At 38.0% G+C, this 23776-nt stretch overlaps 1 protein-coding gene across 3 annotated transcripts in view; it reads left to right on the forward strand.

Annotated features, from left to right (window-relative positions):
* The first annotated feature begins 1859 nt into the window (after window positions 1-1859).
* Window positions 1860-23776, forward strand: part of PPP1CB (protein phosphatase 1 catalytic subunit beta) — a 42001-nt gene continuing 20084 nt past the window's right edge. The window contains exons 1-3 of one of the 3 annotated variants that reach the window (XM_036262289.1): window positions 1860-2204; window positions 20077-20208; window positions 21882-22112. In XM_036262289.1, coding sequence (XP_036118182.1) covers window positions 2153-2204; window positions 20077-20208; window positions 21882-22112 — 415 coding nt within the window. In that variant the 5' untranslated portion in view covers window positions 1860-2152. Of the gene's footprint in view, window positions 2205-16303; window positions 16353-20076; window positions 20209-21881; window positions 22113-23776 lie in introns of those variants that run through there. The other 2 variants (XM_036262291.1, XM_036262290.1) reach the window with 2 other exon arrangements.

Raw genomic sequence — 23776 nt, forward strand, 5'->3', positions numbered from 1 at the left:
TGCCACTTAAGACTTATTAAAGACTTGATTAAGAGGAATCATATTATGGAAGGGCAGCCCAATAAATATCCATTCATTCATTTATAAGCTATCTTGGATTAGTCAGGGTTGCAAAGAGCTGTATATCACTATCACAACGTTCACATTTTGCTATCTAAACCTACTCACTTTCACACTAATATTGGCCATTGGCCAATATTGAGAGGCATATAAAAATATCCCTATGAAAGTCTATGCCATGTTTACTAAAAGAAATGAGGCTGCTATACACTGTTCCAAAGTGCCTTCTTTGAGGGCAATTCATAGGATTGTTACAGTGATTACTGGGTTCTTCTGAGCACTGGTCTGCCTTTACCTAAAGGGCACTGATTTGTCCTGAGCATTTCCTATTAGTAAGTACAAGTAAGATCATAATTTTATTAAGACCTCAAATCATGATTCCCCAAGGCCCTTGCAATCAGGAAGTCCAATTTTGTCCACTGACATTTCTGGAATTACTCAAGGATACTGACATACATGATCCAAGTCTCCCTAAGCCCAGGAGTGTGCTGATAAATGTTTAACAGCCAGCTTGCTAATGGAAAAAGCTACAGATTGGTAGCATTTGCTAATTTCCTCATTGTAAAAACTCCCACCATGGTCAATAATGATGTCATTGAATGGGGAGTTGAAAAGAGATGCATAGCAGCATATCATTACATAGTATTTCCATCATACAGATACAGCAGATATAAACAATCTCTAGACTATACATAATAGTAAAAGGTAGCAACATAAATAAGATGAATTTTGAGTAATCATTGCCTTCGTTTTTAGTACTGTATAATTTACTTGTAAGTCTATATAATTTAATTTTTAAATAATAGCTCTGTTTAATAACTGGCTTACAAAATTCCTGAAAGTTTAACAATTGTCTCTCCTGAGCCAGTGTAAGCTGGCTCCAGCACACCACTATCTAAAGCCCCATCGCGCTAGTAGTCCCTGCTAATGGTTTGCCAGTTTGCCTTTCGGTTTGTTAGATTAACAATCCTAGCCTAACATGGAGCAGGATCCCTTTTCGAAGTCCTGCCACATGTCCAAAAAGAGTGGGAGGCAGTTTCCTACATGCAATCAGAAGCACTACTTGCCATTCCCCTGCTCCAAAGTCTGCTAGTCTCCAGGCTTGGATGCTCTTTAGGGCTGCTGCCCACTACGGTGCCTGGTCCAACCGATGTCTCCCTACACCAATGGCAGCTTTCTCATTACTCTGCTTCCAAGCTGCTGGCTTCCTTAACTGGTGACCTCCACTCTGCCCACAGGCCACTGCTCACACTCAGGCCAAGAGCCTCCTCAGTGTAACTGCCAAATGAAGCTTCTCTCTCCTTGGTACCCACCTACTCTTGAACCTTTTGGTGGCTCCTACTGTCTCTACTGCTGCTGCAGCAAACCTGGGTAACGCAGTCGGCGTTTCCCGGTTAACGGAAACATGAAAAATTGCTTGCAAACCCAGGGAATGAAGCCAAAAGGAGAAAAGCGAGGCGAGAAGGGCACAACAACTGTGTCTGCGGAGCGCCCGGCCCGGGCAGCAAGGAAGCGGGAAGGTCAGCGCTGCCTATGCGCAGCCACCCCCGAGCCTCTGGGGCGCCACCGCTGCCCCGGCCATTGGCCGCAGTGGAAGTGGCCACAGCGCGAAGGCGGGGGCGGCGGGGGCGGCGGGGGCGGCGGGGGCGCCGGGAGAACCGGGTCCAGTGCGATTGCGCGGAGGCCGAGAGGCGAAGGGTGGCCGCGCAGGAGAGCGTCGTGCGCCTGCGCCGGCTGCGTGGCGCGGTGGCGGGGCCGAGCGGTGTGGAGTTGGGGCCGACGGCGGCGCTGGTGAGCTTTGCGGAGTTGGGCGGTGCCGAAGAGGACGAGGTGGCGGCTGGGTCTGACGCAGCCCGGTTCGTGGGGGTCCACTTGCTTGTTTATTTATTTATTTCTCGCGTGTGCTTCCGAGTGCGCGCGCTTCACTGCTTGGGGAGGGGGTGGGGGGAGGGCCCGGGGACGAGGGGAGCTGGAACCGGGGTCGAAACGGCGCGTGACTTGTAGGTGAGGGAACGCCGAGCGGTCGCCGCAGCCGCCGCCGCCGAGAAGCCCTTGTTCCGGCTGCCGGGAAGGAGCGTCTGGTGCCGACAAGATGGCGGACGGGGAGCTGAACGTGGACAGCCTCATCACCCGACTGCTGGAGGGTGAGTCGGGCCCGGGCCCGGGGCGGGCCGCCTCCCCCGCGGCCTTTCCCCCTCTGCTGCGGGGACCCGAGGCCCCCTCCCCTCCCCAGGCGGCCGCCGAGGGGCCGGTCGGCAGGGTAGCGGCCTCCGGGAACACGGCCGGGGCTGAGGCTGGGCGAGGGGGGCCGTCGCCGCGGGCGGGCAGCAGAGCCGGGCCGGGCCGGGCGGGCAGTGTCCCCGCGGACCTTCGGGACCCGCACGGCGACGCGCCGGCCTAGGGGGGCGAGGAGCTCAGGGGTGCTGGGTGACCCTTCCCAAGGAGGGTGCCAGGATGCATGCTCGTGCATTGTAGGTCCGTGGAGCGTGTGTGTCTCTGTTCTCTTTTTGTGCATTGCCCTTGGCTGCCTTCGATTCTAGTTCCAGGAGTGAATGTAATAAAAACCTTCTTGAGACGGTTGTTTGATCTGTTCTGCATTTTTGTATGATGCTGTAGGACGAACTCTATTTAAGGAGAAGATAACAACGGGAATTGAGTACCTCCCATTTATTATTTTGCTTTAAAAATAGTAAAAAGTCTTTGATGGAATTGATGATGCACGCAAGAAAAATGAAATATGTAGACACGTTTGCTGAAGATATTAGCTCTCGGGTTTCAGGGTTTAATTTCTCCACGAATTTAGGAAAGGTCTATTGTACGTCTTGTGTTTTAAAAGGTATTTACAAGTCTAAGCAGCTTTTGAAGTTTCCGAACCCTTTACTTTTTTTGAATAGTTTTATGTTGGGGTGGGGATGGGAGAAGGTGAAGAGAGAGTTCAGGTTATTAATCATAGTAAATCGCGGTCTTCTACTCAATCTCGTTACCCTAAAATTTGCGTCATTAATTGCTTTGTGAATATGTAGAGGGATAAAATAGACCTTTTACAAAAATTGAGTCTTTTCTGCCAGAAACCGTCGAAGGCTTGCCTATGCAGCAACTGTTGTTATTTGCTTTCAAATGACCTGAAAGTATTTGTTTGCTACAGTGAAGCAGTTATGTACTTACATTTGGAAAATCATCAGAGATTGTATGATGGAGGGGAGGGGGGCGCTAGTTCCTTTTTTTTAGACCATTGTGGGCACCTCATCAGTTCTCTGTACCGGTTGAGTAACAAACTACAGTATATTTGCCCCAGATGTGAATGCCTTCCAGCCGCCTTAGACTGAATAAGAAGCAAAGTTTTACCAGGAACTCTTATTTACCTTTTCCTTTACTCCAAGTTATTCCTGGGAGGCCCCCTGGTGCCTGCAGTTAGTGTTCACTACTTAAGACTGTGTGGACCTAAACAGATGTGACCATCTTGCTGAGTGTTTGGGACATTTGATTTGAAAGAAATTGTAGTTTGTAACTGTGTGTTGTTCCAAGAGGGAAATATGGCTATTTTAAAACTTTAATGTCTTGTTAATTTGTGGGGAAGTTTAGACCCACAACCATTTTTATACATTTTAAATTTGGCTTGAAATTTTAAATAATTTAAGAAACCTGATGTTTGTATCGCAACTTTCCACTTTTGTTTTCTGTATACTTACATACTTATATACTTTATGTGCATAAAACAAAACAGATTTGTGTGTTTTTAAATGTTTGGTCTGGAACCTCTTAAGTCAAATGCACCTTTTTATGATTATAGATAATTAAGAATCTTCACTAGTGGATTATTCATGGTTATTGGGGGGAAAGATATGGTGTGAAAATAGAATAAGTGAGTGATTCCATTTGTTTTTATGGTTCAAATTACATAAATGTTTGGTTTTGGACGATCATTTTTCCTTTAGTTGGTGAGAGTTCTAGTCTAGACATTTTTCCTTTTTCAGTTAACAAACATTATAGTCTTACTTTGTGCCAGTCACCAGGAATTCAAAGAAAAGATACAGTCTCTTCACTCAAGGAACTCTCAATATAAACACACAATTTGGGGGCTTTTTTAGCCTTTTCTTTGTTCATTTGTTCAACACACCTATCAGTAAAGAGTTTCATTACTTGCTTCTCAATCCAGGGAAGCATATTTAGTTTGACAGTGCCTCCCTGAGATTCTTAAATTCTCCAGGCTTCTCCTTGCCTTTCCCCTTCCAAAATCTAGATCCATTAAAAGACATCCAAAACAGACTTGGATTTTCTAATAAGTAATTATTTTTAAGTCTTCAAATAAAAATTTTTGTGTTTGCCTTGTTTTTCAGTGATGTCACACGCTAAATTTAACTCAAATTTAAGTGGTGGTATTTTTTTTTTTTTTTTTTTTGGTTGGTTGGTTTTTAATCCTCACCCAAGGATATGTTTTTATTGATCCTCAGAGAGAGAGAAATATGATCAGTTGCCTCATGTGGGCACCCTGACCCCTTAGAAATCAAACCCCAAACCTAGGTATGTGCTCTACCTAGGAGTTGAACCTGAAACCTTTTGGTGTATGGGACCACAACCCAACCAACTAGCCATCTGGAACGCTATTTTGTCAAAGCTGTCTAGCAGAATAGCTTTTACTAGTTTTTTGTTTGTTTTTGTATTACGTGAATATACAAATTAACATTTGACACAATTTCTCTACATGGTGGGGAGGGGGTGGTCAGCAGGACTATATCTCATTTTTAAATGTTGATAGGAGTTCCACAATATTCTTGATTTTTTCTTTTTTCTTTTTTATTAAAGTGCCAATCAGCTGTAACACTTTTAGTAACTAGGTTTTATGAGTTTTGCTTTGTGTTTTTCTTTTTTAGGTGGACATATCATTGATACTATATTTATGAAGCACTTAGAACATTTAAAAATTTTTATTCAATGCCAAACAATGTATTGATTGATTGTTTGGATAGTGCATATTCCATCAGTATATTTTCTTGGGTTAAGTTTTACTTAGAACTGTGAGCCACTCTACCCCCAGTAGTGATCCTGCTGCCACATCTTGTGGCTTATCACAGTTGGCCGATTGTTTAAATTGAAGCTAGTTCAGCTTTATTTAAACTATAAATGTTGAGTTTATTTTGGAGGTGAATGGGATGAATGGAATCTGATGTTTTGGGAAGAGGATAAATATGGAAAACTACTTCCCACCAATTAAGATAGTGTTAGCTCTGTTCCCAACACAGACTTAATCCCAATCTTTAAAAACTGAACTGTACCTGTAGATAATAATTAACGTGTCTATTGTATAGATCATATATTCAATTATATATCATGTATATAATGTCACGTATGTGTAAAACTGTGTTGTGTGTCTGAGATTTTCTTATTATAAAAGATTTTTTTTTAATCCTCATCCCGGAATATTTTTTTCCATTGAGTGATTTTTTAGAGAGAATGGAAGGGAAAGGAGGAAGGAGAGAGAGAGAGAGAGAGAGAGAGACACATCTGTATGAGAGAAACACATCGATTGGTTGCCTCCCGAACGACCCCAACTGGATGGGGATCAAACCCACAACCCTGGTATGTGCCCTTGATTAGAAATTGAACCTGTGACCCTTCAGTCCTTGGGCTGACTCTCTAAGGGCTCAGTCAAACCAGCCAGGGCAAAGTAAATATTCTTATAATTTGTGAAACAGAAAAGTATAAATTGGGGGGGGGGGGCAACTCCTCCTATAATTCCACAATCCAGAGACAACTCTTGTTTAAACTTTGATATACTTTTGTTTACATATTTTATATCATTAGAATATTATGTAGCTTTTTGGGTTAATTTTTCAAGTATTACATCGTGAACAGTTCTTGTCATTGAAATGTCTTCAGAAATATTTCAAAAGCTATTTACTATATGATAGAAAAGTTTTTTTAATGCTATTTTTCGTTGACTTTGCCACAAAGCTCAGCTTGAATATTACAACATGAATTGTAGAACATTAGCACTATATACACTTCCATGGCAGAAAATGGTTGTATTTATACGTTTTTAGCCCACTAATAGCTTTATGACAATCTTGGGCTGTGTGTGTTCTTGTTTTGTTTTTTAATCTGTTTTTCACTTTTTCTCAACCTGTCAGTTGTCTGAATTTGTGAAACTGCTGTGATCATTTAGTGTACATATCCCTTTTCTTTCTTTTTGTGGATTATGTACTATTAAAATATACTTAGACTGACTGAGCAAATAGGAAGTTATTTCTCTTATGTGTCCTTTTGAAGGTTGAGAAAAAGAATGGATTTGAAAAATTAAATAGATTAATGAAACCACATTAAACCCCCTTTTTTTAAATAAAGTTTTCTTTAGATAGGATTCACATACCATACAGTTCACCTATTTGAAATGTATAATTCAATGACTTTTAGTATATTCACAGAATTGTACAGCCATCAGCACAGTCAACTTTAGAATGTTTTCATCACTACCACCCTCAAACACAACCCTATTTCCATCAGCTAACACTCTATTTTTTCTTCACCCTCTCCCCCCTCCCCTGAACTAGTCAGCCACTACATCTCTTTCATGTCTGGATTTTGCCTATTCTGGATGTTTGATATAAATGCAATTGTATAATATGTGGTCTTTTGTGGCTGACTTCTTTTAATGTTTTTGACGTTTATCCATGTTGTAGCATTGTCAGTATTTCATTCCTTTTATGGCTGAATAATATTTCACTATATAAAAATAACTCACTTTATTTATTTATTTCTTGAGTTGTTTAACCCCATTTTGGTTATTGTGAATAATATTGCTATGAATATTCATGTATAAGTTTTTGTGTGGGCATGTTTTCAGTTCCCTTATGTATTTAACTAGAAGTGGAATTGCTGGATCATATGGTAACTCCATGTTTATCCTTTTGAGGAACTGCTATACTGTTTAAAGCCTCTTTTCTCACTAAATTGTTTAATTATGACCTAGCAGTCAAAAGGTTAGGCAGTTTGAAGGAAGTGCTAAGTTGCTCCTGATAACAACTTCTGCAGGGAAAGTGTGTAGATCCAAAGTGAGGTCTGTTAGAAAAGAGCAGGTTGGGAGCAGGGGAGATCATCTGAGGGATATTTTCTTCCGTTGCTTCTTGGATGCGAAGCTAGAGGAGGCATAAAGGTTGTACATTTTTTAACTGATTCAGAAATAAGGTGTGTTTGTTTTCCCATTAGTTTCAGCAGGTAAGGGGAAGTTTGACAGTTTGAAAAAGTAGCCCAGAAGTATTTCTGTTTTATTATTTAAACTGGAGCTAGAGCATTTCTGGTAACTAAATACATGATGGGGGCAGGGGAGATCAGGAGGAGAGTATCAATGCGGGAAAACAGAAATATCTGTAACAAAAATAAATTAATAAAATAAAAAAATACTCTAAAAAAATAAATACAAGATTAGGATTCATTGGGATTTAGAAATCTATTTTACATTTGAGTCTAGAGACAGGGTTATATTAAGATTTAGGATTAGTGAGGAAGATAGTAAGTTGTGTCTGGTAGGCTTTTCTCTCTCATATTTTATTCTCCAAGTTTATTGTTTAACAGAGTATCCGTTCCAATGGCAGGCATTCTTTTTATCCTCACCCGAGGACATTTTTCCATTTTTTGTTCAGGTAGAGTGGGAGGGAGGGAGAGGAAGAGAGAGAGAGAGAGAGAGAAACATCGACATGAAAGGGACACATCGAGTGGCTGCCACTCGCACGACCAACTAGGGCCAGGGACAAACTGCATCCGAGGTACATGCCCTTAGCGGGAACCGAACCCGGGTCTCTCTGGACCACAAGCTGATGCTCTAACTGCTGAGCCAAACGGGCCAGGGCCCAATGGCAGGCATTCTTAAACAACTCTAACAGGTAAAATAATGTAAGTACATAAGAATGTCAAGATATTTAGAAATCATAACTAAAATGCCATTAAGTGTTTCTGAAACATTGGTTATCTTGGTAGTCTTGGGATTAGGACATAGGGATGCTAGGAGAAATGGCTTGTAAATGTCAGTAGGCTTAGCAGTGATGTGGTTGTGGAGGATAGAGATTCCCAATTGAATCTTGTAGGATTTATTTTTGCCTGGATACAAATTTATATCCTCAGGCAGCAATCAGGGCTCCTCTGACAGCTGTAAGTAGCCATTTCAAGGCTTATTCTTATTGGAAAAATAGAGGATCAGAGAAGATAGAAAGATCAGTGTCACAACTCTTCCTTCTGTTACACCCTCCATCTTCCCCCCAGAATGAATTGGATTACCTTTTTTTTTAAATCCTTATTCGAGGATATATTTTTCCATTTGTTTTCAGATGAGGTGGGAGGGAGGGAGAGAGAGAGAGAGACATCGGTTGCCTCCCACACGACCCTGACCAGGGCTGGAGACCCAACCACAAGCGAGTTATGTAATCGAACCCACGACTCTTTGGTCCAAGGGCCGATGCTCTAACTGTTGAGCCAAACCAACTAGGGCTGGATTACCTTTGCAGTCTTAGTTATTAGTAGGTGAAAAGTAATTTTTTTACATCCCACTCTCTGAAATATACCATACAACAGAGACTTTCTGTCTGTTGGATAAAGTGAAAATGCTTTCATGGAAATAAAGTCTTTATTCCACAATTAAGAGTAGGAGAGTAAAAGTGCAGGAACTAATTCTGAAGGTAAATAACCTGATGGGTAAATCCAGTTTCTAGTGTCAGTGGGTACTTGTTATACAGTAGAAAAAGTAGTAAAAGGGCAGTGACAACTGTCCTTTTACTGTCTCTGCACTAGTCACGTGTAACAAAGTGACTTCCGAGGGTTTACATAACCTTCCTGAAAACCACTGACCGCAGGGCTCTCCCTTCCCAAATTTACCCAAATTTGTGCAAGGACAAGGGGAGGTATTTATGCTATGTGCATAATCTAGTGGGAACTTTGCCTTTGGGTCTTCATTTGTGCTGACACTATAATATGGAGGTTTTGACACAATTTATTTCACTATATAGGAATTTTATTCCCAGAATGTTCATCAGGATATCCCGACTTTCCAACTAGTCAATTACAGGTTGACCAAAACATTTTCTTGGTTTTGTGTACTTGTCTAACACTGTTTTTACTTTCCTCCTGATCCTAACCCCATGTTCAAGATTTAGTAAGTCAAAAATCGACAAGTGGTAATTTCTTAACAATTCATTGTAATGTGGAATCTAAGATATCAATGAATTTTTTTGTTGCCTTACATTAAAATACATTGATCTATCTTGCACTTGAAATGGATCTTACACATGACTTTTAATATGCATTGGTCATTTGGAGAATGCTGGTTAAGCTAAGTTATGCAGATGTTCAAATGTGCTCACACCTTATACAATATAAAAAATCACATTTGTTAATATTACAGCAAGATATTAGAAGAGTTTATGGTGCTGGATACGAGATTTTCATATTTTAAATTTTCACTTGAAAGCTTGAAATGTATTATTAGCAACAACTGCTGTCAGTTGTTTTCCTGGAAATGACAGGCACACTTTGTTCATTTTCAAGAGTATCTGTTAAATTTCTAAGTGTTAAGTAACCATAGTTTGCAGTTGTGCTTTCCAGTAAAAAAGATGTTCTGGGGATAAAGTGGGGGCCACATCAGCTTTGAACTAAAACAGCTACATGAATGCTTTTCCTGGAGACAAACATTGTACTTTGGTATGCAGCAGATACGCTTTATGGGTACTTTCTATTTCATCATACAGAGTATTAAAAAGAGACATGCTCCGTAGTGAGGATGTAATAAAATTGATTGTTTTTACTGCTTCATCAAGGGCATTCTTAAGTGAAACTGGGCTTTTTTGTGTTTACTGTAAGTGCTTGCCAGTAAACATAACAGTGACTACCAATAGTACAACTAGACACCATTAACTGGGGGTTTTTTTGTTTTTCCTTACCTGAGGACATTTTTTCCATTTTTTGTTCAGATAGAGTGGGAGGGAGAGAGAGAGAAACATTGGCGTGAAGGGGACACATCAAGTGGCTGCCACCCGCACGACCAACCAGGGCCGGGGACAAACTGCAACCGAGGTACATGCCCTTAGCGGGAACTGAACCCAGGTCTCTCTGGACTGCAGGCTGACGCTCTAACTGCTGAGCCAAACCAGCCAGGGCTAACTTGGGTTTAAAAAAATTTTTTTTTATTATTTATTGGATGACATTGGTTAATATGATGATGTAGGTTTCAGGTGTGAGTTTCTATTTTACAGTATCTGGATACAACTGTTGCTTTTACACCATAAAGATGTCAACACAGTGAAAAAAAAGAATCACACTTTGAGAACCATAGGGCTTAGGGCACTTCTTCCTCTACTCCTGAATTGTCTAGCCCTCACATATCTGTTACTTTCCTTCTTTTTTAAAATATATTTTTAGTGATTTTTAGGGAGAGGGGGAGAGAGAGAGAGAAAGAGACATTGATTGGTTGTCTCCCGTACGCACACCCACTGGGGATCGAGCCTGCAGCCTGGGTATGTGTCCTTACTGGGAATCACACCAGTGTCCTTTTCTGTGCATGATAAGACTCAACCAACTGAGCCACACTGGCCTGGGTGGTTATTTTCCTTCTTTACTCTCTCATCTGTTTACCAGTGTATCTGGAATGATTTTTTAAGATGATTCACAGACCCCTTTGAGAATTCATGAAAGCCATGGATCTTCTCAGAAAAATATATATATTCATTTGCATACACAATATTATAGACACTTGAGGGATTATACAGAGCTGAAGATCACCTGTAGGCTCTGAAACCACATTCATTATTCCTGTCAGACAGACTTAAGGTAAATTGAAATTACAGCAACTGCCTAATTCTTTCACTTAAAACTAAAATTCCACATTTTAGCCCATTGTAAAAATTATACTTTTTTTTTTTCCCTTTTGTGGCTTAAAGGTAGACTTGTGTGTGAAATACAGGCTGGGGCAAAAGTAGTTTTATAGTTGTGAGTAGTATGCAAAACAGTTTATTTTAATTTTTTAAAATATATTTTTCTCTTTAGAGAGAGAGAGAGAAACACCAGTGTTAGAGAGAAACATTGATTGGCTGCCTCCTGCATGCCCCCCACTGGGATAGAGTCTGCAACCCTGGGCATATGCCCTGATCAGGAATCAAACGGGGGCCTCTCAGTCCATGGGACTATGTTCAATCCACCAAGCCACACCAGTTGGGTCAGAGTTTATTCTTGTATTATTTTTGTTGTTCTGCTTGTTCATTTTTGTTTGTTGGTTTGTTTTGTTAATCCTCACCCGAGGATATTTTTTCCATTTGTCTTTAGATAGAATGGAAGGGAGGGAGAGAGTGAGAGAAACATTGATGTAAGAGAAACACATAGATTGGTTGCCTCCCGCAAAACCTGGACCAGAGCCCTGGCCGGTTTGGCTCAGCGGTTAGAGCGTCAGCCTGCGGTCCAGAGAGACCCGGGTTCGGTTCCCACTAAGGGCACGTACCTCGGTTGCAATTTGTCCCCGGCCCTGGTTGGTCGTGCGGGTGGCAGCCACTCGATGTGTCCCTTTCACGTCGATGTTTCTCTCTCTCTCTCTTCCTCTCTCTCCCTCCCACTCTACCTGAACAAAAAATGGAAAAATGTCCTCGGGTGAGGATTAAAAAAAAAGAGAAGAAAGAAAAAAACCTGGACCAGAGCTAAGGATTGAATCTGAAACCATTGGGTCCTTGGGCTGACACTCTTAACTGCTGAGCCAGACTGACCAGGGCTCATTTCATTTTTAGATATTTATTTATTGCCATTTTATTATTTGTATTTTTTTTATCTTTTGTTCTCTTAAAGAAGACCCTCTAACATTTCATTTATAATACTGGTTTGGTAGTGATGAATTCCTTTTAGCTTTTTATTGTCTGGGAAGCTTTCTATATGTCCTTTGATTCTAAATGATAGCTTTACCGGGCAGAGTAATCTTGATTATAGGTTATTCTTGTATTACTATTTATTCATTATTGTATTACTTTCTATACAAACAACTGTAAGCCGCCTTTTGCTATACCATGTATCTTGAAATTGACATTTCATTGTATAGAAAATTTTAGGAAATGTAGGAAACCTAGATTTAAGTGAACTTTGCTATTGATTAGTATGTATTGTAACCTTGAGTGACTCTTTATTGGGGGTGGAGGTAGACCCATTTGAAATTAAAATATTAAAGATGGGGCAGACATGATAGGTAGTGAAATTAGTTCTTTTTTTTTTTTCTTGACATCCTTTCTGTTTTAGAGAAGGCAGGTGTTAATAAGAACTTGCTGGAGAAAATAGTAGGTAGTTATTGAAAGATAAAATTTAGTATACATACAACACACATACAGACACATGTATATCACACACTATTTACAATTTAAAAGATAAACCTGCATTGAAAAAAATTTTACACAAATACGAAATTTAAAATATAATGATTGAGTACAATTTTTTTGTAATCATAAGAAGAGGGGAATTTTTTGGGGGGAAGATAACATTTTGTTTAATTGAGGTTCAGTTAGTGTACTATATCATCAAAATTGATCTCAAGTGTTCATGCTGATCTATAATGAGATTTTATGCATTTATCTTGGAAGTGTCTTTTAACGCAGGTACTGTCAAATACTGATGTCTATGCACAAACATGATTTTAGTTAAGTGGTTTCAGTCATCTGAAGACATTTATAGAATTCTATTAGTCCTATCTTGGTATTTTCCTTTTAGCATGTCATTGTATTACAAATTAATCAATTTCAGGAAAGGGTTAGGCTGAAGCTTCTCATGTGTATAATTAGATTTTTATATGTTTTGCACTAGCAGTGAAGTCTGAAAAATGCTATTTGAACTGTGGCGTGAGCTTAGAAAACATATTTGATGTAAATCTGTAAGGGAATGAAGATCTCACTTGTTTTCACTTTGACAGCACTGGAAGTGTATAGAGTAACTTGACATTTGCTGGTGATTCAAGCAACATTAATTGTCAAAGTGACTTAACCACAGCATACATATCAATCTAAGTTTTGTTTTTTGCCTTATAATTTTAGGAATCATTAAGAAACATTGGGTTTGGAGCAAATTCTAGTTTATAAAACTACTCAGTGTTTGATAATAGTGATTGAGGGTGATTCTTCTCTATAAGAAAAATTTCAGTATTGTTCCTGAACTTAAAAAAATCATAAAACTTTATCACTACTAAGCCATTGAACTGTGTGGTAGGTAGGGCAAGTCAAGATAGCTTTTATTTCTGACAAATATTCATGGAACTGAAAGTGGTTAAGTTCATGAGAGCTAATGAAGTCCACCATTGATACCACTTCAATGATACATAACAGATTAAAATATTTTTCTGCTGAGTAATTGCTCCATAGATTTAAACACCTTACATTTTCGCAAGCTTTGTAAAATTATCCAAGTCTTTTTCTGCTCCATTTGTATTTTTATCACCATTGGTAAATATTTCCCTCAGCTTCTTTGAAAATATTCTTGCCTATAGATCTACACAGCCTAATTATAGAGGCTAACTCTCCTCCAGTCACTGCAAATCAGTATTGGCTCCTCAAAAAGCAACAGCTAAGTATTGGTAATGCCTGTGAACTCATCAAGAGCCTAGGAAAACCACCTCAGAATCATTTATTTTGTTTTTTAACTGATTATTGACATTGTACCCCTTGTTCACAACTCTTGAACTGTTTTTACAGAAAGGCTAATAGTCTTAAGCAAGATTATTGTCTCAAGACATATTTGTTTATCTTTTCCAATCAAACACTATTTAATTAATTCACCATTAGTAAATGACTTTTCTCACTTGATAACACACGAACTAGCTGGAAACTACTTTGGTTGCAGCCTCGTTTTTATTTTTGTGAAGAAATTCTGCTGTGATGAGATTCCATTTAAATTTTTAAAAATATTCTTGCCTCGCTTTCCTGTGAATTGGGAATGTTGTGATGAACATATATTCTTTTAACACAGCTATAATGTCATAAATACAATGCCTAGCCATGTACTTCAGTAACAAAATAATCCACACTCTGCTGTACCTGAACAGCACGACATTCACATTCTACTTCTATTGCTTTGACGTGATGAATATACACGGGCAGTAAAAGTAAAATAAAATGTTGCGATACAGCAATAAGCACAACACTTAAGACACTTGAGTTATAACTGCATCTTTGCTATTCGTAGTACCCTGGGAAGCAATGACAAGCTCACGAGTGCCCCATGTGTATTCTGTCTCAACTACTCAATTCGGCCACTGTATTGTGAAAGTACCCATAGGTAATACATAAACGAATAAGTAGTTGTGTTCCAGGAAAAGTTAATTTATGGGCACTGAAAGTTGAATTTCATATAATTTTTATGTCACAAAGTATTGTTCTTTTCTTCCTCAACCATTTAAAAAATGTAAAAATTACTCTTAGCTTACAAGATTATTAAAAAACAGGCATTAGGCCAAATTTGACTCTTAGACCTTAGTGTTTTTTTCCTTTTCTGATGTAAACATGATTGTGCAGAAAGAGTTCCTTATCAGGTGTCAGAAGACCTTGGTGCTTCCACCGAAGTTGTGTGACTGATTCTGTCAGGTAAAATACAGGGTTAGGGTCCAGAGTGTCTAGTCCTTGGCAAGGTATCCCCTGTGTTCTTTATGTAATCATCTGAATTTTTGATGTGTACCTTTCTGATTTTACTTGAGTACCCATTCCATTGTTGAAGAATGTTTAACAGAGGAAATGTCTGAGGGTTTGTTTGATCTTCGAAAAAAGGGAAGCACTAGTGAGTGAGCTCACCAGTTGTCACTCTGGCTTTTTTCCTGGAAGCATAGAGGAATCGATGCCAAACAAAAAGTGGCAGTCTGAACAGTCTAAACAGTTAAATTAATAAATTAATACTGTTTAAAATAATTATGACTTGTGGGGTTTAAAATACGTGGAAGCAATACTATATGATGACTGTAGAACCAAAGGCTGGACAGTGGTAAATCAGTCAAAAGGTTATTTGTTAACTTGAATAACAACCAAAACAAAAATATATAACTAAAAAGCTAATAGAGGAGAACATGGAATAATAAAAAATAATTTGATTTCTCTAGAGAAATGCAAGAAAATAGAAGTGAAGGAATAAAACATGAGACAAAACAAATGACAGGATGGTAGACTTCAACTCAGCTTTGTCAGTAATTATAATAAATGTAAAAGGAACAAGCACTCAAGACAAAACTCAGAACACCTTACTATATACTGTTTATAAGTGGCAGTTTAAATTTAAGGGCACAGATGAGTAAGTAAAAGAATGGGAAAAATTTAACACATGTACATTAATTAAAAGAAACCTGAGCCCGGCCAGTGTGGCTCACTGATTTAGCATGGACGCATACACCAAGAGGTTGCCGGTTCGATTCACCGTCTGCACACACCCAGGTTGTGGGCCAGATCCCCCGTGGAGGGCATGCAGGAGGCAGCCAGTCGATGTTCTCTCTCATCGATGTTTCTCTCTTTCTCTTCCTCTCCCTTCCTTTCTCTAAAATCAATAAAGAAAATAAGTAAATAAATAAAAGAAACCTGAGTTGACTATATATTTATGTCAGCAAAAGTAGTGATAAGGGCATTGCATAATATTGAAAGAATAAATTCAACAGGAAGATAATATTTAGGCATTTAATAATATAGTAGGTCTAAAACACAAAAATTGATAGAACCGTAAGATTATTATTTTTATTTTTAATCCTCACCCAAGGATGTTTTTATTGATTTTAAAGAGAGGGGAACATTGATCAGTTGTCTCCTATATGCTCCCCAACCAGGGATTGAACCCACAACCCAGGCTTGTACCCTGACTGGGAATCGAGCCTGCAACCTTTTGGTTTATGGGATGATGCTCCAACCAACTGAGCCACCTGGCCATGACCAGAACCAAAAGGTTAAAATAGACAAAGCCACAACCATAGTAGATTAATGTACTTTTCTTAGTAACTAATAGAAGAAAAGAGAAAAACAGATTTAAACAACACAGTTAACTTGACCTAATTGACACAAATAGAACACTTTACCCCACAACTCCAGGATATACAGTTGGCCCTTGAGCAGTATAATATGGGGGTTAGGATGCAGTAAAAAATCCATTTATAATTTTTGACTCTCCCGCAAATTTAACTACTTTTCAGTACCCACAGGGGATTGGGTTCAGGAACCCCTGCAGATCCAAAATCCAGACACTCAAGTATGAAATGGTATAGATCAGTGCATACGTTCAGCCCACTGCATCTATGGACTCCCAACTGCAGGTTGAAAATAGTACAGGTATTTATGGGGGTGAGGAGGGGGGGGGGTGACAGCTTATAAGTGGACTTGAGCAGTTCAAACCTGTGTCAAGGGTCAACTGTACATGCTTTTTAAATATGTATGAACCACTTACTAAAATATATCATACACTATGCCGTAAAGCAAATCTCAATGAATTTGAAAGAAGTACGATCTCAGTTATGTTCTCTGACTTCAGTGATGATAAACTAGGAAGCAGTAGCAGGTAACTAGAAAATCCTCAAATATTTAGAAATTAAGCAATGTAGTTTTGCATATTTTATTGGCTAAAGAAGAAATAGCAATAAAAATTATAAAATATGTTGACCCAAATATTAATGAAAATAGGTGTCAAAACTTGTGCATTTATAACTAAAAGCAATGCTTAGAGGGATATGTATAGCTTTTAATATATGTAGTTTGTTTGTTTGTTTGTTTTTATCCTCACCCAAGGACATTTTTTCTATATTTTGTTCAGATAGAGTGGGAGGGGGAGAGAGAGAGAGCAACATGAACGTGAAAGGGACACATCAAGTGGCTGCCACCCTCACGACCAACTAGGGCCAGGGACAAACTGCAACCGAGGTACATGCCCTTGGCGGGAACTGAACCCGGGTCTCTCCAGACCATAGGCCGAAGCTCCAACCGCTGAGCCAAACCGGCCAGGGCTAATATATATAGTTTTAAAAAAGAAAGGTTGAATATTAAGCTTCTATTTCAAGACAATAGAAGAACAAGCGAATTATAACCAAAATAGAAGGAAAATATAATAAAAACAGTAAAAAGCAGATATATGATTCTTAAAAATGAGATCATTGAAAGATTAATAAAATTGATAAATCCCTAGGAAGACTGATAGTATAAAAAATAGAAAACACCCAAGAAAGATGCAAGAGACATCACCATTAAAGGAGACTAAGAAATGGAACAAATAAATGTAATAGTGTAATCCTGGATTGAACTCTACTAGAAGGGAAGAAAATGCTATAAAGGACGTGAATACGACAGTTACTGGAATAGTAGTTTATTATTTAGGGTAAAGGTTTGTGTGAATATTAAATTCCCTGAATCTAATGACTTGTACTAGGGTTGTATCAGAGGATATTCTTAGAAGATATATACTGATGTGTTAAAGAATAAAGGGGCATCATTATGCAATCTTCTCAAATGGTTCAGAGAAAAGTAATAGATATTTTTAAGGGAAATAAGATGAATAACTTAATGCTGATAAATTTGATAATTTTAAAACTCATCTTGGCAAAACTGATACAAGGTATAGAAAATATCGTTAGTTTTATATGTGTTAAAGAAAATTCTAGGCCCAGATGATTTCACTGGTGACCTAAACATTTAAAGAACTTTCAATTTTATATAATTTTATACAGTTTCTTAACAGAAATTTGAAAAAGAGATAACATAAGGGAGCGCTGCTTTTGAATTGAAAGATTGCTTGGATTGCCCTGAGCTATTTACCCTATTCTCCCAAACATTCTGCTAATTTATTCCTAAAATATGGTCATTTGTCAAAGGCTTAATCTTGAGAACCTTCAGCCTCTATAACTGCATTTCATCAACTCTTAGATGTGATTGATTGTGAAATGCACTATTATGTGCCACTGGAGTGGGGGGGGTACTTCCAATTACAGCTGTAAGAAAATATTGTTTGCAGAGTATATTGCAATTTCAAAGATATTAATTGGGGGAAAAACATGCATCTCAGAATCAGAAACTTAGGACGTTTTGCCTGGTGTATTTTTTGTTTGGGCAAATTTTTAGTTGCTGTGGATTGGCAGGACTTACCGTTGAAGCAGTTTTAGCTCTGTAAAATATTAGTCGAAGTGCACCTTAGTGTAACCTAAATTGCTCACTTGAGAGGTCATAATTAGAGACATAATTTACAGAGAAAATTAAATATGAGATAAAATATTCACCATTGTAATTTTTGGTCACTTTAAATTGACACATCAAAGTGACTGACCCACACTAGTTTCAACCTAATATTGGTAACCTAAGAAGTGCTTTTTGTTTTTTTCCTTTATTGATTTTAGAGAGAGAGGAAGTGAGAGGGAGAGAGAGAGAAACATCGTTGAGAAAGAATATCTATTGGCCACCTCCTGCATGCCCCCACTGGGGATTGGGCCCACAACCTGGGCATGTGCCCTGACTTGGAATCTAACCGGCAACCTCTTGGTGCATGGGTCAGTGCTCAACCGCCAAGCCACCCTGGCCAGACTAAGAAGTGTTTTATTGCTATAGAATCACACAAATTTTGGAAAGTTTGAGTTGTGTATTTGTCATTTGAAAGCAACCAGTGATCTTTACTCTTTCAAAGAGAATACTTTTTTTCCTCTTGACCTAAAACAGATATTTTATGCCCTGATGGTAGAAACTGTATTTTTCACCATCATTTCCCACAGTTAAAACTTAATGCCAAGATTAAGAATTGTTCCTTTTACAGGGCATTGAATCTAAGCTAGTATTATCCATACTTAATGGAAGATACAAAGTTAGATGTCTATTTTGGTCTTAGAAAAATCCAAATGTGCATGGGAAGTAGGTAATTGATGCTTGAGAGCTAGTTAAGCTAAGTTCTCATAAGAAAGTAAGTAGTTCCACTGATCATTGTTTCTAATTTCAGGGATGGTCTTATTAACTCACTTGCTAAAGCACATTTCAACATTTGTCTCTGTCTCCTTTTTGTTACTTATATTATATATTATTATGTTAATGGAAAATATACATGGATTGTCTTTGGCAATTTTTTTTTTTTCATTTCTTTTAAGCCTCTCTTGCCCTGACAAAAGAATCATAGCAACTTTTAGTAAGAAATGTGTGGACTTAATTATAAATGGAAAAAAGTAGGGGTATATAAAGATGTAGTCTCTGTTTTCTTTGTTTAAATGTCTTTTGAGTTTTGAATGGGATCTAGCCATGTATTTAGAGGCTAAAGAGAAAGGTCGAGTGGAGGAGATAACGAGAGGAAAAGATTACAAGTTCAATTCAGTAGGAGAAATAAGGAGCTCCCTATGTACTGTTTCTCCTCACTCCATCCCAGAAGTTACTAGGAACCATATTAGTTAGTGAATTTTATTTGCTCATTCATATGAAAAATGCTTTTCTCCATCTAACTAGCTTGTAGAATTTTTAATATAATGCCCTATTGTAAACATAATGCATTAAAATTTATTAAATATCTGGCACTTTTGAAAATTCTTGTTATTAGAAAATAGAAATGGTAGTTGCTAAAATTCTTGGGACTGCTGATAATATCCCAAGGAAGTGTGTGAAGCTAAATCACTTACTGAGAGCTAATTTTCATCACCTTCCTTTCTGCAGAGCCACAGCTTCTTAATGATGCTTTGGCCTTTTACTATTAAATGCAAGACTTTGCTGAGAGAGTAGGGGAGACAATCAATGGTGCTGTCCCTGATACCTTTTAGGTCTCTTGGGCTGTGAGGCCTCAGGTTGTCCACTGGAGAGCAAAGGAGATCTGCATTTTCATGGTAGCAGCCTTATGGAGCATCATGAACTAGCAACAGTGGAGATAGAAGCTAAAGATCATATGATAACCTTACTGTTAGCCCTAGGACAAAACAGGGTATCTGGTAGTTTGCTGCCTGTGTGACTTTTCTGATTTTCAAGATATGGGCATGACTCTTTTCTAAAGATTATTATTTTATAGATAAGTTTCAGAAAACTGACCATTTTATTCACTGTTTATCAGTACGAGGATGTCGTCCAGGAAAGATTGTGCAGATGACTGAAGCAGAAGTTCGGGGCTTATGTATCAAGTCTCGAGAGATCTTTCTCAGCCAGCCTATTCTTTTGGAATTAGAAGCACCGCTGAAAATTTGTGGTAAGTAAATGGGTCAAGTTGGAAGCAGTCTCTTTTGAATCCTGGTTTTTCTCCCATATTTACATTGAAGATGATCTAGAGAAAACATTTTAATGTTTTTGTAATAAAAAAAAATTGATAGGTTTTATTTTATAAAATTCTATAAAAATTGAAACTTTCATGAAATGGCAAGTTACAGACAAAATATTTGCTGCATATACAACAGATAAAAACATCACGATTCATACTATGTAGAGTTTTTATAAATAAGAAAAAGACAGTACAATAAAAAGTAAAAGAGTCAGATCTTAGAAGAAATTCAAATTGCCAATAAATAAATGTAAGATCTTCATTCTTACTAGTAATCAGGGAAATGCAATTTAAAAACAAATCCTGAATACTAATCAAATTGGGAAAAAAAAGTAAGAAATTGATATCCAGTGTTAAAGAAGTGGCGAAATAGGCATGTCAGTACACTGGTTAGAAAAAAACAGGTACAGAGTTTTGGGGTCAGTATGACACTATTCATCGTATTCTAGCTTTGTTGTGATCATTTTGATTTGTTTTGAAAATTATGTAACTTACAGCTCTTTTAAGTCTTAATAGTGGCTTTTGACCAACAGCAAAACCTTATGACCTTAAGTATTAAGTAGAGTGATCACATTTTTCAATAGTTCACCTAACATTGAGAAGTGGTATATAATGTATTGTACTGGCTTTTGGTTTAATAACGCAGTTTTTCTTGGTAGTGGCTATTAGTGTTTATGACATACCTTTTATAGACTTAACCATCAGTTTTTGCTCAAAGATTATTTGCTCTATGCAAAAAATTTTATCTGACCCTGTCAGGTGTGGCTCAGTTGATTGGAGCTTTGTTCCATGCACTGAAGGGTTGTGGGTTTAATACCCAGTTGGGCGAGTATGGGAGGCAACCAGTCAATGTTTCTCTCTCACATCAATATTTCTCCCTCCGTTTCCCTCACCCTCTTCATCTAGAACCAATGCAAAACATATATCCTTGGGTGCGGATTTGAAAAAAAAAAATTATTCTGCATGTTTCTTGGTGGTCTGCTATTTCTAACTTCTTGCTATTTGTTGTAACAAAATCACCTAAGTTAAACTACCAGATAATAAGATTAACTGTATTAGTTCTTTTTTGTTGTATAACAAATTACCTACCAAACTTTATGGCTTAAAACATTATCATCTTACTGTTTTTGTGAGGCAGGAATTTGGCCTCTTCTCAACTGGGTCCTCTTGTTCTAGGGGTCTCACAAGGCTACAATCAAGGTGTCATCTGGGGCTGTGGTCATCTCAAGGCTCAACTGGGAAAGGATTCAGTTCCTTATGGGCTGATGGACTGAGGGTCTCTGTTTCTAATGAGCAGGTGGCCAGAAACCTTTAGTTCTTTGCCATGTGTGCTTTTCCAAAATGCAGCTGGCTTCATCATTAAGAGTGAGAGAAAGCAAGAGAGTGAAAGTAAAATGGAAGTCACAATCTTTTGTAACATAATCTCTTATGTGACAGCCCCTCTCACTTTTGCTGTATCCTCTTTGTTAGGAGCAAGTCACTAACTACAGCCCACATCGAAGGGGAAAGGATTACACAAGGGAGTAAACATGAGGAATCATTTCATAGAAGGTGATTTTACCACAGTAACCAAATATTTTAAAACTGACTTATTCTATTTTTAGGAGATATTCATGGACAGTATACAGATTTACTGCGACTATTTGAATATGGAGGCTTTCCACCAGAAGCCAACTATCTTTTCTTAGGAGATTACGTGGACAGAGGAAAGCAGTCTTTGGAAACCATTTGTTTGCTATTGGCTTATAAAATCAAATATCCAGAGAACTTCTTTCTCTTAAGAGGAAACCATGAGTGTGCTAGCATCAATCGCATTTATGGATTCTATGATGAATGTAAGTAAAAATACAAACCTATTTTTTATTAATGGAAAAAATTTCTAATAATTTTCTATTCAAAAGAGTTCCTTTGATTCAGAGTTTTTCATAGGCCCAAGAAGAGAGCCTTTCATGAAAGAGGAACTTGAAACTGGGAAATGTTACTAATTAAATTGGTTCCATGGGATCTCTGGTCATGTTCTTTCAGGTTGACTGCAGCTTATTCAGCTGAAAGGCCCTTTTGTAATTAGTTTACATAGTGAAATATCCAAGTGGAACAGAAGTCACTATAGACAATAGCCCCTGGTTTTCTAGTGTCCGGTAAAGTTTTAGCTCTCAGCATTCTTGTGATGTGACAGAAACTCTTACTGGCTCTTATTGAGACATTCTATGAAGTTATTTAAAAAGTTCAAGTTTATTATTAGGATTTTAGTCAGTGCTTATAAACATAGATAAAGATACTGAGTATTCTGGGGTATCCTTATTTTTATTGTACAATTTTTCATCAGTATGAAATCACTGATTTGCTGTTGTGTGTGGTATTGCTTCCAAGTGTCATTACTGAATTCTCCCATTACATTTGAATTGGCCTTTTGTTTTTGTTAGAGTTTAGAAGTGAACATATATTTGGTTAATTACAATTCAGAACCAATTACAATAATTTTCGAGTTAAATTTATTGTTTTTTAGCACTGAGTTCTCCATTGGAATCTATTTTTGCTTTTCTCTATCCTTAAATATGATAGAATCCTATTCAAACTCCTGTCTTTTTTATTCATATAATCATCTATTTGACAAATGTTTAAGGAAGTATTATATGTCTGGCACTACTCTGTACACTGGGGATGCAGCATTGACAAGACAGAAGACCTCACTTGTAAGATCAAAGAGTACATAATGTAAAACTTTTTAAAAGTCACAGAAAAAATTCCTTAAATAAAAAATAAACTAGGGAAAAAAACCCCCATGGGTTAACATGTTATAGACAAAGGCTTAGTATCCTTAATAAATACAAAAGGCTTTTACAAATTAATTTTTAAACCAACAAAACATGAATGTGCATGTCACAAAGGAAGAAGTACAAGTAGGCATAAAGATTAATAGTTGGGCCCTGGCCAGTTTGGCTCAATGGTTAGAGCATTGGCATGTGGTCTGGAGAGACCCGGGTTCGGTTCCCGCTAAGGGCGCATATGTCGGTTGCAGTTTGTCCCCAGCCCTGGTTGATCGTGTGGGTGGCAGCCACTTGGTGTGTCCCTTTCACGTCGATGTTTCTCTCACTCTCTTCCTCTTTCTCCCTCCTACTCTGTCTAAACAAAAAATGGAAAAATGTACTCAGGTGAGGATTAAAAACAAAAAAAGGTTAATACTTGACATTGACCAAGATCCAGAAAAAGAGGTACTTTAGGCCAGTACTGGTAGGGGTATAAACTTACCACTTTTACTTAATTATATGTTATGATCTTCTGCAAGGAATATGTATTTTTTCCTTTTTCAAAAATATAAATTATTTTTTAAAGGCTCAGATGTTATCTCTAATAAAGCTTTACTACCTTTTAAACATTATCAAAGTAAATACTGATATTGTGAATTTGTTGATTTATTGAGTTTTCTCAGGTTAACTCCTTTAAGGATCTATCAATTTGGAATTGCTACAATATTAGAATTCCAGTCAGTCAGCCTCTC

This window comes from Molossus molossus, unplaced genomic scaffold (assembly GCF_014108415.1).
Source record: "Molossus molossus isolate mMolMol1 unplaced genomic scaffold, mMolMol1.p scaffold_m16_p_15, whole genome shotgun sequence".
Lineage (NCBI taxonomy): Eukaryota > Metazoa > Chordata > Mammalia > Chiroptera > Molossidae > Molossus > Molossus molossus.